The sequence below is a fragment of the Solanum verrucosum genome, unplaced genomic scaffold (assembly GCF_900185275.1).
Source record: "Solanum verrucosum unplaced genomic scaffold, falcon-dt-bn FXZP01000165.1, whole genome shotgun sequence".
Classification (NCBI taxonomy): Eukaryota; Viridiplantae; Streptophyta; class Magnoliopsida; order Solanales; family Solanaceae; genus Solanum; species Solanum verrucosum.
Window position 1 is genome coordinate 24,068 of NW_026020340.1, and position 14,945 is coordinate 39,012.

A 14,945-nucleotide genomic window follows, 5' to 3' on the forward strand; every position below is an offset into this window, starting at 1 on the left:
GGTCAAGTGTAATTGTTTCCTTGCTTGCAACATCTTCTCTAATTTTAAACTCTGCTAGTTTATATTCGATTTCATTCACATTGTTTCGAACATTTGTCACAACAAGTTTTGTAGTGTCACTTAATTCTATATTTGGATTCAAAAAACGTTGAATAACTGCTTCAGCAGTTGGATGGAAAAATGAATAAGGCTTATTCGTTGGAGAAGAAAGAACTATTCCTATGTCAACATCATGTTGTTGAACGAGCTCACCGGCCAATTTGTATAAATTCAATTGACATTTTGAAAATGAGGTGAATCGAGCAGCTTTGTTTTCTATTTTTTCCATGGGAATTTTTTGACGTCCGGCAGTCTTCTTACCCTCCATTACTAGAATAAAATAAGCTTTATTGATGAACTAATTAATTTCAAGAAATGGTACCTATAAAAAATGGATCACCGTGATATTTATACACATAAATTCTTCCCCAATAGAAATAAATTAAATTTCTTACCATATTACATATGGAAAGTAGCATGAATAAAAATATAACTATAAAAATAAATTTATCAAATATTTAAAAATGATATGCACTCATTAAAATTAGTGAAATTTGAAATTAAGAGTTAAAAAGGGAAATATTTTAATATACTTACCTAATTATCAAAATATAAATTTAATTTTAAGAAACATTAGTTACATACCAAAAAAATCTTACTTATTATATATGGAATGTAGCCTGAATAAAAATATAACTAAAAAAATATATTTATCAAATACTTAAAAAAGATATGCACTCAATAAAATTAGTGAAATTTGAAATTAAGAGTTAAAAAGGGAAATATTTTAATATGTTTACCTAATTATCAAAAATAAATTTAATTTGAAGAAACATTAGTTACATACCAAAAAAAATCTTACTTATTATATATGGAAAGTAGCCTGAATAAAAATATAACTAAAAATATATATTTATCAAATACTTAAAAAAGATATGCACGCAATAAAATTAGTGAAATTTGAAATTTCAAGTTAAAAGGGAAAATATTTTTACATACTTACTTAATTTTACCATATTTTAATTATCAAATATAACTATGATTTGAAGAATCATTAGTTGCATACAAAAAAAAAATGTTTAGGGGAAATAAGACACAAGTACCCTCCCGAACTATATTCAAAATTTCAACAACATATTTAAACTTAAGTAGGATCCTATTACCTCCCAACGTACAATCATTGCAAGAATCAACTCACCTTTTTCCGTACTATAACTATCCTCTGATTATATCATTCAGACTACCATATCAAATTTAGTACAAATAATTACATGTTATTGTACGTAAACTTAATCTGATAGTATAAAAATGACTATAATCGATACTCGAAATTAATAATAATCTACATAATCATCATCATAAGCTGAGACAAAGTCTCTAGTACTATTGAAATTTGTTGGAATATGAGGTGGGGTTGTACATCTTAATAGTGCCCAATTCACACCATCAAAGAAAGGATGTTGTTTTATTGTTGTGGCCCCCATCATGGACCCCATTCTCATGGTGGGGTCCTTGACCAAAAGTTGTGTGATCAAGTCCTTAGCCATGTTTGGGACCAATGGCTCTTTAGGGAACTCAAAGGCTCGAGCCACGATGTTTGATAGGGTGAACTCATTATCAAGTCCTCTAAAAGGTGTCACACCATAAAGTAACTCGTACATGAAAATCCCTAGCGTCCACCAATCCACCGCATTACCATGTCCTTCCCCCGACACGATCTCCGGGGCCAAGTACTCGTGGGTCCCGACAAACGACATCGATCGAGCCTCAATCGGCTCAGCTATCAACCTCAAGGGTCTCTCAGTACTCGTTCCTCCTCTTCCTCTTCTTCTTCGTCTTCTCATGTGCTTAGAGTACCAACACGAGACGTACTGTGGCACGATACAATTAGGCAAGATGCACGGTGACGATGAATTATACGAAGGCGAATTATGATCATTTGAATTATTATAATGTATGTAATTTGGACTAGTACCCTCATCATGAACAAGTTGAGGCATTACTAAATCATCACATTTTAGTGAAAGATCAAAATCAGTTAACATAATATGACCATCTGATCTTACTAACACATTTTCTGGCTTTAAATCACGATAAATTATTCCCATCATATGTAGATACTCTAAAGCAACCACAACTTCTGATGTGTAAAACCTGTTAAATCAAATAGACAAACTCACATGTTACATTTAATTCAATTTTTTTGGTCATGATCAAGAAGTTTCAACTAATAATTGAAAGCACATAATTAATTATGGTAGGACTCATTAAAAATATCATGTTATAATATTAAATATATCATAGTAATGTGGGCCCATTGACAAACTGTACAAATAATCACATTGATCACTACATCAATCATCAATAAGACATATAGTTAATTATAAAATATAGTTGGAATAATTAATTGTAGATGTACTATCAAATGAGTGTAGTGATGGGAATAGATAGAAATCCTACAAACCTAAATCAAAGTTCTAGGGTTCGAGCTCCAACAACAGACAAACTTTTAATAAAGAAATATACAACGCGTGTGTGAGACATTGACCGATAGCTCATCCACAAGATGCCCGGTCAACTCTCTTTCTTACTGTATGTTAATTGTTTGCGCATGCATGAGAGGTTGACAACTCATACCAATCGAGACAGATTCAAAATTTGAAGGCTATGAGTCAGAGAATCTAGATTTTTAGTTATTGATTTCTGAACTAATAATATGGACAACAATTATTAGATTCGATCAAACTTGTACCCTCACTCGTGCATCAACACTTGATCTATGACGAAATAAGGGGGGGGGGGGGGGGTTGTCGTTGATCTATCATAAAATAGGTGGTTTTTAAAAATAATTTATCGTTAAATGGGATTAGTGACATATTTTTGTTGTTTATTAGTATAATAAGATTTCAAATAACGGATGGTTAAACAGAAAATATGTAAAGGTAGAGGGAGAAGTACACTACTAACCGGACCGCGGCTTCATCGAATCTCTTTTCCGGCAGCCGTTGCCGGAGAACATGAAGATCACCACCAGGACAAAATTCAGTCAACAAAAGAGACCATTTATCAGTATCCAAAGTAGTGTAAAGTGTAGGCAAAAAAGGATGATCCAACATTTCCAATATTTCCCTTTCTGTCCCTGCTCTACCTTCTTTACTCCTACTAATCAATTCCTCTTTATCCATCACTTTAGCTGCAAACAAACACCCTTTATTATTACCCTTCAACTCAACAAGATACACAGAACCAATGTCACCACTCCCAAGTTTCCTAATGAAGCAAAAATCGTCCAGACTCAAACTCGAGACTTCTGATTGCATGACGTTCCAGCATGGATCACTAGACGTTGCATGGGGCTTAGTAGAGGATGAAAATGAGGTATGAACATTGTACATGTTTGTTTCCACCTCCATGTCCACGCTAACACGAACTTCTCCTTCTCCTACCTCTAACGTGGTCGAGCTGACAGCTGCAGACGCTGAGGAGATGGTCGTGTCATCGTGGACCGGAGATGTTAACATGGTTTTTTGAGAGAAAATGTTGTAGATTGAAGGTAAATAAGATTGATGGAAATTTTGTTTTGGTGAGTTATAATGAAAAAAAAATTGTTTTGTTTTGAATGGTAGTTAGAAGGATCAAAGAAGTGTAGATCTTTGGGCCGGCAAAATGGTTTGTGGGTCATATTGCCGGCGGGTTGAAATGAGTAAGGGCCCATTTATGGCCCAAGACAGAATGATATAACTACTTTATATCATTTGTCCTTTTGTCCTTATTTTGTGCTGGTCTTTAATTTATGTTCTCGTAACAATCATTTTTATCGCAAGTCTTAGTTTATATTTTTGTATTATAATATCCTACAAGTTATGTTCGGATCTAAAGACCAGCTTATTTGAAGAGCAAAAATTAAAGAACAGTCCATTTAAAAAAAAAAAAAAACATGCAATTTTATGTATAATACTTTCTTCGTCAATTTTTTTTGCCCCTATTTTGACTTGGAGCAGAGTTTAAGAAAGTAAAGAAGATTTTTGAATTTTATGGTCTTGAATTAAAGCTGTGTCAAATATACTGAAATGTTTTTTAATCCTGTGATCTTAAACATGTTATGTGGAAAGTTGGAATTGAAGAATTGCTAAAAAAGGAATTAGACATTTTTTTTGTAACGGACCGAAAAGAATGAAGTGTATGCTATAATTTAAGAGTTTTGTGATATTAGGTATTATGTATAGGTTAATTTTCTGGTACATATTTGGTGGCGTATTAACTATGGTTTAATTGTTGTACATTTTGAGCCATCTAGGCTACAGATATTTGAAAGCTACATATATTAAAAACAATTTACCTATATTGTTCTTTGGGAATATAATGACATCCTATAGGCTGTAGGGTTCTTTTGGGAAAAAAATTTATACATGATGTATATATTAGTGAAGGAGCCAAAAAATTTACAGAAAGATTTAAAATATAAAGAGGTAAATAGAGAAATAACGATAGTTCAATATCTATTGTATATACCAAAAAAATAGTTTTAACTTTATATATACAATATAACTTTCTGTCAAAGGGGTTTAGATTACGATTCACACCCCCTAGCTCCGACTATGGTATACACCAAAAAAAATTATGAGATGTGTATCTTCATATAAACTTTTATATAAGTGATATTTGCACTTTAATTTGTGAATATTATGGTTAAATTGCTTGGGTTGTTATAAACATCAAGCGGTGTGATGTAGACAGTCTACCTTAATACAAGCATCAGTGGCTGCTTCCGTAGCTCTGTAGCATGATATATAAAACAGTATTGTTTTTCATATTAATACTTTTTTCTCAGAAGATTCAACAAAAGTAGAGTGTTAAATGAATACTTATGTATTACTATACAATATTATATAGGAATTTGCAGAAAATGTCCAAATCTATAAAATAAGGCCTCTTCCAGACTGGCTTCTCCCTGTAGAACAACAGCAAAATTTATGCAAAAACAATTTTAGGCACTTCCATATGGAGAACTCTAAGAGAAAATTCATAATGAACCATTTCATATTCAAGCATCGACGACGACGCTTACTCGTTCGAGGTTGAAAGCTTCTTAATATTGACTGCAATAAGTGAATAGTTTACAGAAGAACATTATATTATAAGCTGAAATGTTAAATAGAATTCCAGCTTGTGAACACCAGGCAAAACAATTATATGTAGTTATCATACACATTAACTGGCTCAATGAATAGTCATAAGTCAATCAACAACTGTACATCCAATCATTTGTGGGGTTGTGTGTGATCTCAGACTATGTAGGTCTTCTGGGGACTTTTTGGACCGCGCTTTTTTCTTCTGGGATTAGAACTGATAGCACAAGAGAAGGCGTTGAGAAGCTCGGAGTCTTCTTGGGAAATGAGAATCTTAGCTGAACTTGGATTGGCAAGGAGGAGTTTGGCAACGAGGTATCCAGCTATTGACCAAGTTTGGAAAAGGCGCGCTTGTTTCCCTATGAACCGTGCCTTTTTGGTGTCGTAATATTCTGGCCACTTGTCTCGTGATATGCGCTTTTCTGCAACTTCAACAGCTTTTGCAGCAATCTCAGGTCTATTCATCTTAATACTAGCAACAGCCAGCTACAAAAGTTTCAAGAGATAACACGTCAACTTTGAATTCCTCACAGCTGATTCCGATCTATAATAGTATCTTAGGGGAACTAATTCAATTACGGAACACAAAGACGAGCAAACCTTTGACAATACTACATACACGAACAGTATTATATATCACCAGTGAGATTAGTTCAAAACTTTCTGCGCTACCTTTCTCTATCTTAAAGAAACAAACTTGTGCAACTTCATTAGATGCTAACACGATAAAAGAAATTGTATGAATGACGAGATGCATGAGATAAAAATTAGACTAAAAATGCACTGCAATTCAAGTCATTCTTTGTAACACGATTGCCGATTAACTAATGAGACATAACACAAAACAAAGATGTAAGTTGTAACAATATGTTAATGTGAGCAACGGCATGCACTGCGACAATATATCAGGTCGGGAAGGTCTAATCTCCCAACCAAAGATAAGACGGATACAAGCACCAAATTTCTAATTCAAGACCGACAGATAAATGTTACCTGCCAGAGTAAAGTTGGCCAGGCACCTCCATTATGGTAGGACCAAGGCCTGCATTAGAAACAAGAAGATAATGGACCAGCTATTATTAAGATTCAATAGAAGACAAAGTAAACTTTTTAAAGTAACCGAGGTAGAAAATTACGTGTTCTTGGGATCACATCCTGTAATTATCTTCCACTCCTGACCCTCAAGAGCAGGGTAGCATATTTTAAAAGGCATATCAGCTACCAGATCTGTCCACTTGGCCTCAATGAGATCCAATATAGCATGTGATTGATCATCTGTTGTAAGACTGCAGACTATAGACCACAAGTTTCCTAGAGAAAAGAATCGAAAATCCATGTGAGCAGGTTGCAAATTTCCAATCAAGTATCCTCCTTTACTTGGCATCCAGTCCACCAGCCAAGGAGAAATCTGATCTGGATAAATATTGAACTTGTTAACTGCATCATAGGAGTACTCCTCCGTCTGGTACCGGTAAATCTCATTTAGCTTTTTCATATCAATCCAATAGTATTCTCTAATATGAAATGACAAGGCAACAAGACGATTATTTAATGCTCGGATAAGGTCAGCTGATCCATCCTCTGGTGTAAGCATTTCTCGAGCGCAAAGCAGTGCTGAATGAAACAGTGCCTGCAACAAATTAAAATGTAAGCTTAAATAATATTCTTAGGGAGCAACCTGAGATAACCTAAAGCCAAGGTGGATCTAACAAAGAACAAAAACAACAATTCATTAAGTTTTCAGATAAAGAACAAATAGCTCTAACTGCATAGAAGATCAACACACACGAGTTGAGAGATACAGAAGAAATGCACTAATAAAAATGATTCTGAAAAGGAAGAAGGGTGCAGAATAATACACAAAAGATCTGCATACTCTTTAATGCCCTAATCTACCGTTCAACCACAGTAGCACTTCAAGGAAAATCCTTGAATTTGATTGACATGATGATCACTCATGGATTGCATCATAACAGTCTTCCATGAAAATGAAGGCACTACACTCTTGTAGGACAAAATTTGAACTTATGGACCTTGTATTCTCTAATCTAATATTTAAACATTAATGACTTTTAAGACACATACCTCTGGATATGGACTTCCAATTTCAGATTAATTAAAGCTGTAAATCGTTCTTTCCCAGCCCCAGCATCTATTAAATCAGTGAAGTCCACTAAGTTCCCGAAACCCCATTGAAAATAATCAACTGAAACATCTTGATTAGATCTCGAATTAAATAAACAACAGCACAAGTATCTTCTGGAATATAATCAGTTTAATATCCCTACATTTGTTTACTTATCTACTAAGGAAATAGAAGGAAAAAACAATCTTCATTCTATTCAGGTCCCACACAAGTCCCCTTTGCGAGAAGCTTCATATATATATTTAACAGGAGAAAATCTCAGTAGCACAGTGCAGAAGAACAAAAATTGAAATTACTCTAAGATGGAGAATCTTCAAGGATTTGCAAACTGAGCAATATTCTCAAATCTAGTAAAGGACTAAACCAGCCACAATTGATTCAACTATTTTTTAATCCCATCTAAACACCAACCTGTCAGGTACAACAGCTTTTTTATTACAGTGATTGAAATCAAACCTGAATCTCCAAAGGGTGACCATGAATTCCCATACGGCGATCTATCATGCACGAACCATCAGTCACCAACAATGTTGGAAACATATCAAAGCCATCAGCAAGACATAGTCTTAGTATCATTTTTATTCCAGTCTGAACATCAATTCTCTCCTGAACCGAGAGATCACCAGAGGACTTCCCATATGCACGTAACAAAATAATCCACCATAGTCCTGGGATTAACAGTTACAGTAGATAGAGATCTCTGTAAGCACAATAATGATAAGGTGAAGAAACAAAAATAAACAAACTTATTATTTGTTTTTTTGAGAGAGCCTTTTTCCTACCGGAATCAACTGGGGCAACTCGACCAATTGCTGCCTCTCCAAAGTCTGGATCCAGTACTTCTTCTGTTGCAGAGTCATCACCATCCAATGGGACTGTACGGACCTTGAAACTAGCAGGCATCAGCCCTTGACCAGGACTATGACAATCCATAGTTTTCTCCCAACTCTGCAGAATAATGTCATATCAGTTATCATTCCATATATTTTTTCCCTGACATCTGAACAATATATTTGATCATACAGATTACTCTGAATTTAGAAACACTTCATTTGATCTAAGCTTAGCTGTACGATAAACCACTTCCATTAAGAGAATTTTTATACTGCATAAAGTGCTAACCAGATTAATGAAGTAAATAGAGAATGTTCAGGTTTACAACCTATGGAACATCTTTTATTGAAATTAAGAACAACTTAGTAGGTTGAGCCCACAGTTCTCAATCATTTACTACAGAATTTAAAGGTAACCAGCACCTGTGCCATGCAGGATAAATAGCTGATGCCCACTCTTCTTCCTCTGCTTCGAGAACCGTGTAAAAGGAGAGTAGGCAGAGCCACAGAAGATTGTTATTTTACCTCAAATAGAAAAGCAAAACCATCGGAATGCTGAGAGGGATGTATAACAGAATATATTTGAAAAACAGTGATCTAACTGTTTGCAGACATAAAACATAATAGGTGTATACCCACATTACAATTATCTCAGCAAGCTGAATCTTTAAGAGGAAAGATTAGTCAAACAAATGTTTCATACTAGCTTACATATCCAGTGATAAACATGAAATTTCCCCAGGAATCCATCCCTAACTGAAATAATAAGAAGCAGTACCATATCACAAAAAGTTATTCCTGCAACCATCTTTAATCACACAGCTGTGGAGGGACATACATAGCAAGGTTGCTGAATGAGATTAGAAACTAAATGATGAGATACAAGCAGGAAAACTGCAATCAAGAAATGTATGACTGTTTGAAAGAAAATATCAGTAACTTGTGCAAGCTAATAGCATCTTACCTGCAGCTGAAGAGTGTGAAGGATGAAGTTGCGAACAATCTCATATTCTCCCTTCAGAAGAAAAGCAATACCAGAAGGTATAAAGTCACGGATAAAGACTTGATCGTAGTTTAGAACATCGGCGGTGGAACTAGTTGGGTCCTTAGCAGCAATTGTTCCTACAGGGCTACCACAATAATAAACCATAGACTCTCGTAGTAGTTCCCATGCTTCATCTTCAATGGAGTTTCCAGCTATTCTATTCAAGGTATCTTCCACTGAGACATTTGGAGGTAAACTCCCATTGGATTGAAAGTCCTCCTCTCCTACTTTAAGCTCTCTTACTGTCTCAAACTGCATTACACTTGGTGTATTACCAAGAACTGTATCAAAGCTCTGGTCATTGTCACTAATCCATGATCCGTTTCCCTTTTCTGATGCAAAACTACTCGCACTGTCAGATTGCTGGCATTTGCAGTTCACAGATCTCAAATAGGAATGAGTAATATCTCCATGCACAGATTGTCTGGTGCTCTGAAAGCGATCTACCCTAATAGCCCGGTATGATATGTTTGAACAGTTAAGAAAATTCACACACTTTGAACCCCTCTTCTTTCTGATTCTTATGAAGGATCTGGAGGCATGTGACGATCCCAATTTCCTAAAAGAATTATCAGATCCAAAAAGACTAGGTAGTGAACCACCTAAAACTTGCAGAACTGCTTCAGAAGTGGCCATCAATCTTGATGTTGAGGCAAGGAACAGTTTCTACACCCAGAAGAATTCAATACCTCCAACTATAATGGGAAATACCTAATGGTTCTGGACATTCATAGAACGGTTACTATCAGAATGAAATGGAACTTTGAAAATAACCAGTACCATACATAGCAAGACTATAAGCAAAATAATCAGACCAGGTAACTGATTACGACTGTCACACGTCAAACTATCAGTAGAATCTTATATTTTTCAGCTCGTCAACTAAAGAGATTGACAGCAAAGACCAAGAAGATGTAATCATACAACGCTTGTGATTTATAAAGTAAATAGAATATAATTCTAAGCTTAGCTTATTACTTCTCACGGCATCCCATTTGAGAGCACAGTCCTCCAAAAGTATACTTTATCGTATTCATTATGGAGCTAAAAAGTCTACTAGGTATTGATAAAGTACATTATTTGAAAAAAGGAACAAATTACACACAACTACTTGAACATAGGAGGCATTGCTTCATCAGATAACTAAATCAATGTGAATTCAAAATGTCAATTATAACCCAATACTTCTGCAGAATTTAGGCATTCCCTTTTATCCTGATCACACAAAAAAAAAAGTGAAGAAGATCTAAACTCAGTCAGGCTCCTATAACTAATGATGGGGTTTATTTCTCATGTGGTAACTCAACTAATAGTTACTATCTCAAAAAGTCACCTTTCTTCTCGATTTCAATTTTCTTCAACAAAGAAAGTAACTTTCTGAGATAATAATTACTAGTCGTGTAACCATCTGATAAACTAACTCACTAATGATGTACAATAAATCAAACCACTACCACTTTTACCTTCATCTTTCCTTCTAAAATTCACTCATACTAATACCTTGATCAAAAAATTCACTCAAAAGTAACCTAACACAAAGAGTAAATCATCTATAAAAAAATCCATCTGCTTAATCAATTTTACTAATCCCCCAATATACACCATTACAAACTTTGGGTATAGTGCAAAACAAAATTATCTTAAACAATACAACTATCTACTCCTCAGAATAATGATTCAAGGATAGACCCATATGGAATCTTGAACTATGTCAATAAGTCAATAACCCATTTGCTATACATGAAAAAGAAGCTTAAAGTTTCAAACTTTGACCACTTAAGGTAAAAACAAATCAAATCTCACAAAATTAAAGAAAAGAAAGGTTCTAATTTGATTTTTTACCTTGTAAACATTGATGAAGAACTTGAAACTTCAAAGGAGCCGAGATAAATATCGGAGATTTTTGTTGTTTATCAGTGGTGGGCGTATAAGTTATAGCTTAGTTGCAACTTACAAGTTACAACTATGATCTTATACAATTTCTAGAAACGTGAACAATCTTTTTCATTTTTTCCCTTTTATCTTCAAATAAAAATTAAATCGGGAACAAATTGATTGATCGATATACCAACAAATACAATCTATGGTTACTTTTGTCTCTACGTCATTTGATTTCTCGTATTGCTCTCTACTATGTCAGTTGAACACTTTGACGAATATCATCTACAATTCCACTGAATATTTACAAAATGACAATTTAGATACTTTTACGCTTGATTTTGATCATGTTACTCATTGTTTTATAATGTATTGTATTGTATTGTACTACTGTATGGTAGATACAATGTTTGGCTAGACTATATTGTTTGCTGCCGTTTAATAATATTTTTATTATTTGGTTTGACGGTATCTGTATTGTAATTTATAAATTTAATAAAACATCCTTAATTATTCTAGGGTAGGAGGTTTGACTAGAACTAAATAATATAGGGTAAAGGGTAAAATAGTAAGTACTTATTATGAAATATTATGTAAGGATATAATTGGAAAAGAAATTAAGTAACAATGGAAACACACGAAATCGGATGTTCCATGAAATATTATGTACGGAAGTGCACTTCAGACCAAATTGAGAAATATTTCTACACCAAATTAAGGAAGGCCATCGATCCTGATGTTGAGGCAAGGAACAGTTTCTACACAGAAGAATTCAATACCTCCAACTCCAATGGGAAATACCTAATGGTACTGGACATTCATAGAACGGTTACTATCAGAATGAAATGAAACTTTGAAAATAACCAGTACCATACGTATCAAGAACCACTATAAGCAAAATAATCCGACCAGGTAACTGATTACGACTGTCACACGTCAAACTATCAGTAGAATCTTATATTTTTCAGCTCGTCAACTAAAGAGATTGATAGCAAAGACCAAGAAGATGTAATCATACAAGAGTTGCAATTTATAAAGTAAAGAATATAATTCTAAGCTTAGCTTATTACTTCTCACAGCATCCCATTTGAGAGCACAGTCCTCCAAAAGTATACTTTATCGTATTCATTATGGAGCTAAAAAGTCTACTAGGTATTGATAAAGTACATTATTTGAAAAAAAGGAACAAATTACACACAGCTACTTGAACATAGGAGGCATTGCTTCATCAGACAACTAAATCAATGTGAATTCAAAATGTCAAATATAACCCAATACTTCTGCAGAATTTAGGCATTCCCTTTTACCCTGATCAGACAAAAAAAAAAAAAGCAAAGAAGATCTAAACTCAGTCAGGCTCCTATAACTGATGATGGGGTTTATTTCTCATGTGGTAAAAAGGTCACCTTTCTTCTCGATTTCAGTTTTCTTCAACAAAGAAAGTAACTTTCTGAGATAATAATTACTAGTCGCGTAACCATCTGATAAACTAACTCACTAATGATGTACAATAAATCAAACCACTACCACTTTTACTTATCCATCTTTCCTTCTAAAATTCACTCATACTAAAACCTTGATCAAAAAATTCACTCAAAAGTAAACTAACACAAACTGTAAATCATCTAAAAATTCCATCTCCTCAATCAATTACTAATCCCCCAATATACACCATAACACAAACATATGCCCACAAATTTCACTTAATTACCAAGTGGGTATACAGAAAAACTAAAAAAATTTAAACAATACAACTATTTACTTCTCAGAATAATGATTAAGTACAAACCCATCTGGAATCTTGAACTATGTCAATAACCCATTTGCTATACATGAAAAAGAAGCTTAAAGTTTCAAACTTTGAGCAATTAAGTGATCACTGAAGGTAAAAACAAATCAAATCTCACAAAATCAAAGGCAAAAAAGGTACGAATTTGATTTTTACCTTATAAAAATTGATGAAGAACTTGAAACTTCACAGGAGCCAGGACAAATGAATGAAGAAATCAATAACTCTTATAGCTTAGTTGCAACTTGCAAGTTACAGCTACAAGTTTAAACAATTTCTAGAAAATGTAAACAGTTTTTTTCTTCTTCTTTTTTTCTTCAAATAAACGTGAACAAATTGATTGATTAAATATGTGGTTAGTTTTGTTTGCTTTTCTTTGTTGTTTCTTTAACATAATAATAATAACATCCAACTTTCGATTTGTGTCGGTATTGAGTGTCCACGAGATATCGGATGAATAAGTTAAGGTGTTTAGATGTGCACTTTTAAAGTTGGAGGTTTGTATTGTTAGTTAATGCCAAGTTAAAATATTTATCTATGCATTATATTTTGGACATTTCAACTCGTGTCTATTGTATAGTTTGAATACTTCAATTTACAAATAGATCATTCAAACACCTCGACTCATTTGATTTTTGTTCATTTGTCAAATATCCTTAATTGTTACAAAACATGGCACACAAAGTCAGATAAAATCATGTTACATACAATTACGTTAAAAGCCCATATAGCCGGTTCCCTTTTGTAGGTGCTAGAATTTAGATATTTTACAGGCCCATAAGATCATGAAGCCCAAACAATTACGTATATGGTTGGCCTAGATTTTGGAAACTTTACAGAAAAAAATGAGAAAAGACATAAAGTGACACTTGAACTTGTCTCAAATTTTCAAAAAGACATCTTTAACTATGCGAGCGTTCTATTACCTCACTATACAATCTTGAACTGATATTATTACACTATTTGTTGTCCACCTGACATTGAGAGTGTGCGCACTCTCTCAAAGAGAGTGAGCAACCTAAAATAACTAATATAATTTTATTTTTATAAATATTTTATATAAAATATATTTTCTTATCATTTTAACTTTTTTCCTTATTATTTTTTCTCTTTCTTCTTTTTTCTTCAAAAATTCATTGTCATATCCATTGAAGCTTCTCTTTCAATGTCATCATTTTTACCACAACTTCACCTTCCCTTTTTACTACTATTAGTTTTACTCTCTTTAATTTTTAAACTTTATCTAAATATTTTCTTACATTTCGAACAATTTGATAAACCCATTAGATTTCAAGATGATTAGGAGGTATCATATAGTTTTTTATCCGATTTCAATCAAGTTCTTTCAATTTTCGGGGAATTTATTGATTCTTTTAAAATTATCATTTCTAATTTTGAAGTTATATGAAAATGAGTAATTGATGATACCTTCAAAATTTTAAGTTTTCTTAGAAAAATAATTAGTTTTGTTATCTATAATTCAATAAAGTCTAGAAAATAGTATGATTTTTTTTTTATAAAAAATCATTGAAATAAAGAATTTGATTGGAGGTGAAGAAGAAAAAGAAAAGAAAAAAAAATGGGAGATGGGTCAATTTGACGTGGGGAAGGGGTGAGAGTGGGAGGTGAAAAATAAAAAAGAAAATGGAGGGATGGATCAACTTGAAAGTGGGGGTGGGTGGGGGGGGGGGGGATGAAATGAAATTTAAGATGAATTCGAAATTAAAATAAAAGTAAGAGAGAGGGAGAGAGAGAAATAAAGAAAAAAAAAAGATAAAGAAAATACTTAGAATGAAAAAAATAATATTTTTAATTAAATTAACACGTGTCATGTAATGATTGGTGTGTGAACACCCTTGCTTTTTAAAATCTGAGGCTGATCGAAAAATGATATAATAATATCAGTTCAATATTGTTTAGTGGGGTAATAGGACGGTTGCAAAGTTAAGGTGTCTTTTTTAAAATTCGGGACAACTTCAATGGTGACCTTATGTCTTTTCTCCATAAAATTATATAAATACACAGCTTAAGATATCATAATCTCTAAATTTCTCTACCCTTTAAAAAAATCACAAAAATCCCCTCT

The 14,945-nt window shown here is 33.5% G+C and overlaps 2 protein-coding genes and 1 long non-coding RNA gene across 4 annotated transcripts; 1 reads left to right on the forward strand and 2 right to left on the reverse strand.

Annotated features, from left to right (window-relative positions):
- Positions 1-1,335: 1,335 nt before the first annotated feature.
- On the reverse strand, positions 1,336-3,612 carry LOC125837118 (serine/threonine-protein kinase D6PKL2-like). Its single transcript, XM_049516261.1, has 2 exons — positions 3,007-3,612; positions 1,336-2,193 (listed from the first exon to the last, which is right to left on the reverse strand). Exons 1-2 carry the CDS (start codon positions 3,558-3,560, stop codon positions 1,371-1,373), a joined length of 1,377 nt encoding a protein of 458 aa, XP_049372218.1. The 5' UTR covers positions 3,561-3,612; the 3' UTR covers positions 1,336-1,370.
- A 1,236-nt stretch (positions 3,613-4,848) lies between these two features.
- LOC125837110 (uncharacterized) lies at positions 4,849-5,535 on the forward strand. The gene is made up of 2 exons (XR_007443499.1): positions 4,849-5,116; positions 5,163-5,535. It is a non-coding gene; the product is annotated as an uncharacterized LOC125837110 (long non-coding RNA).
- Positions 5,084-13,188, reverse strand: LOC125837071 (neutral/alkaline invertase 3, chloroplastic-like). 2 transcript variants are annotated; one of them, XM_049516218.1, is made up of 8 exons: positions 13,016-13,073; positions 11,850-11,880; positions 9,112-9,881; positions 8,097-8,262; positions 7,771-7,982; positions 6,305-6,798; positions 6,162-6,210; positions 5,084-5,654 (listed from the first exon to the last, which is right to left on the reverse strand). In XM_049516218.1, the coding sequence occupies exons 3-8, from the start codon at positions 9,826-9,828 to the stop codon at positions 5,325-5,327; spliced, it is 1,968 nt and encodes a 655-aa protein (XP_049372175.1). In that variant the 5' UTR covers positions 9,829-9,881; positions 11,850-11,880; positions 13,016-13,073; the 3' UTR covers positions 5,084-5,324. The 2 variants fall into 2 exon arrangements, with proteins under 2 accessions (XP_049372175.1, XP_049372176.1); XM_049516219.1 differs by lacking the exon at positions 11,850-11,880 and having other exon boundaries at positions 9,112-9,912; positions 13,016-13,188.
- Positions 13,189-14,945: the final 1,757 nt, after the last annotated feature.

Excerpts from the sequence above, each read along its gene's own strand:
- LOC125837118 (XM_049516261.1), bottom strand. The coding sequence starts at position 3,560 with ATGTTAACATCTCCGGTCCACGATGACACGACCATCTCCTCAGCGTCT. Across the intron at positions 2,194-3,006 it reads TTCGATGAAGCCGCGGTCCG|GTTTTACACATCAGAAGTTG; the intron begins GTTAGTAGTGTA and ends TTGATTTAACAG.
- LOC125837071 (XM_049516219.1), bottom strand. The coding sequence starts at position 9,828 with ATGGCCACTTCTGAAGCAGTTCTGCAAGTTTTAGGTGGTTCACTACCT. Across the intron at positions 8,263-9,111 it reads TTCACACTCTTCAGCTGCAG|AGTTGGGAGAAAACTATGGA; the intron begins GTAAGATGCTAT and ends ATTATTCTGCAG. Across the intron at positions 6,211-6,304 it reads GGATGTGATCCCAAGAACAC|GCCTTGGTCCTACCATAATG; the intron begins GTAATTTTCTAC and ends TTTCTAATGCAG.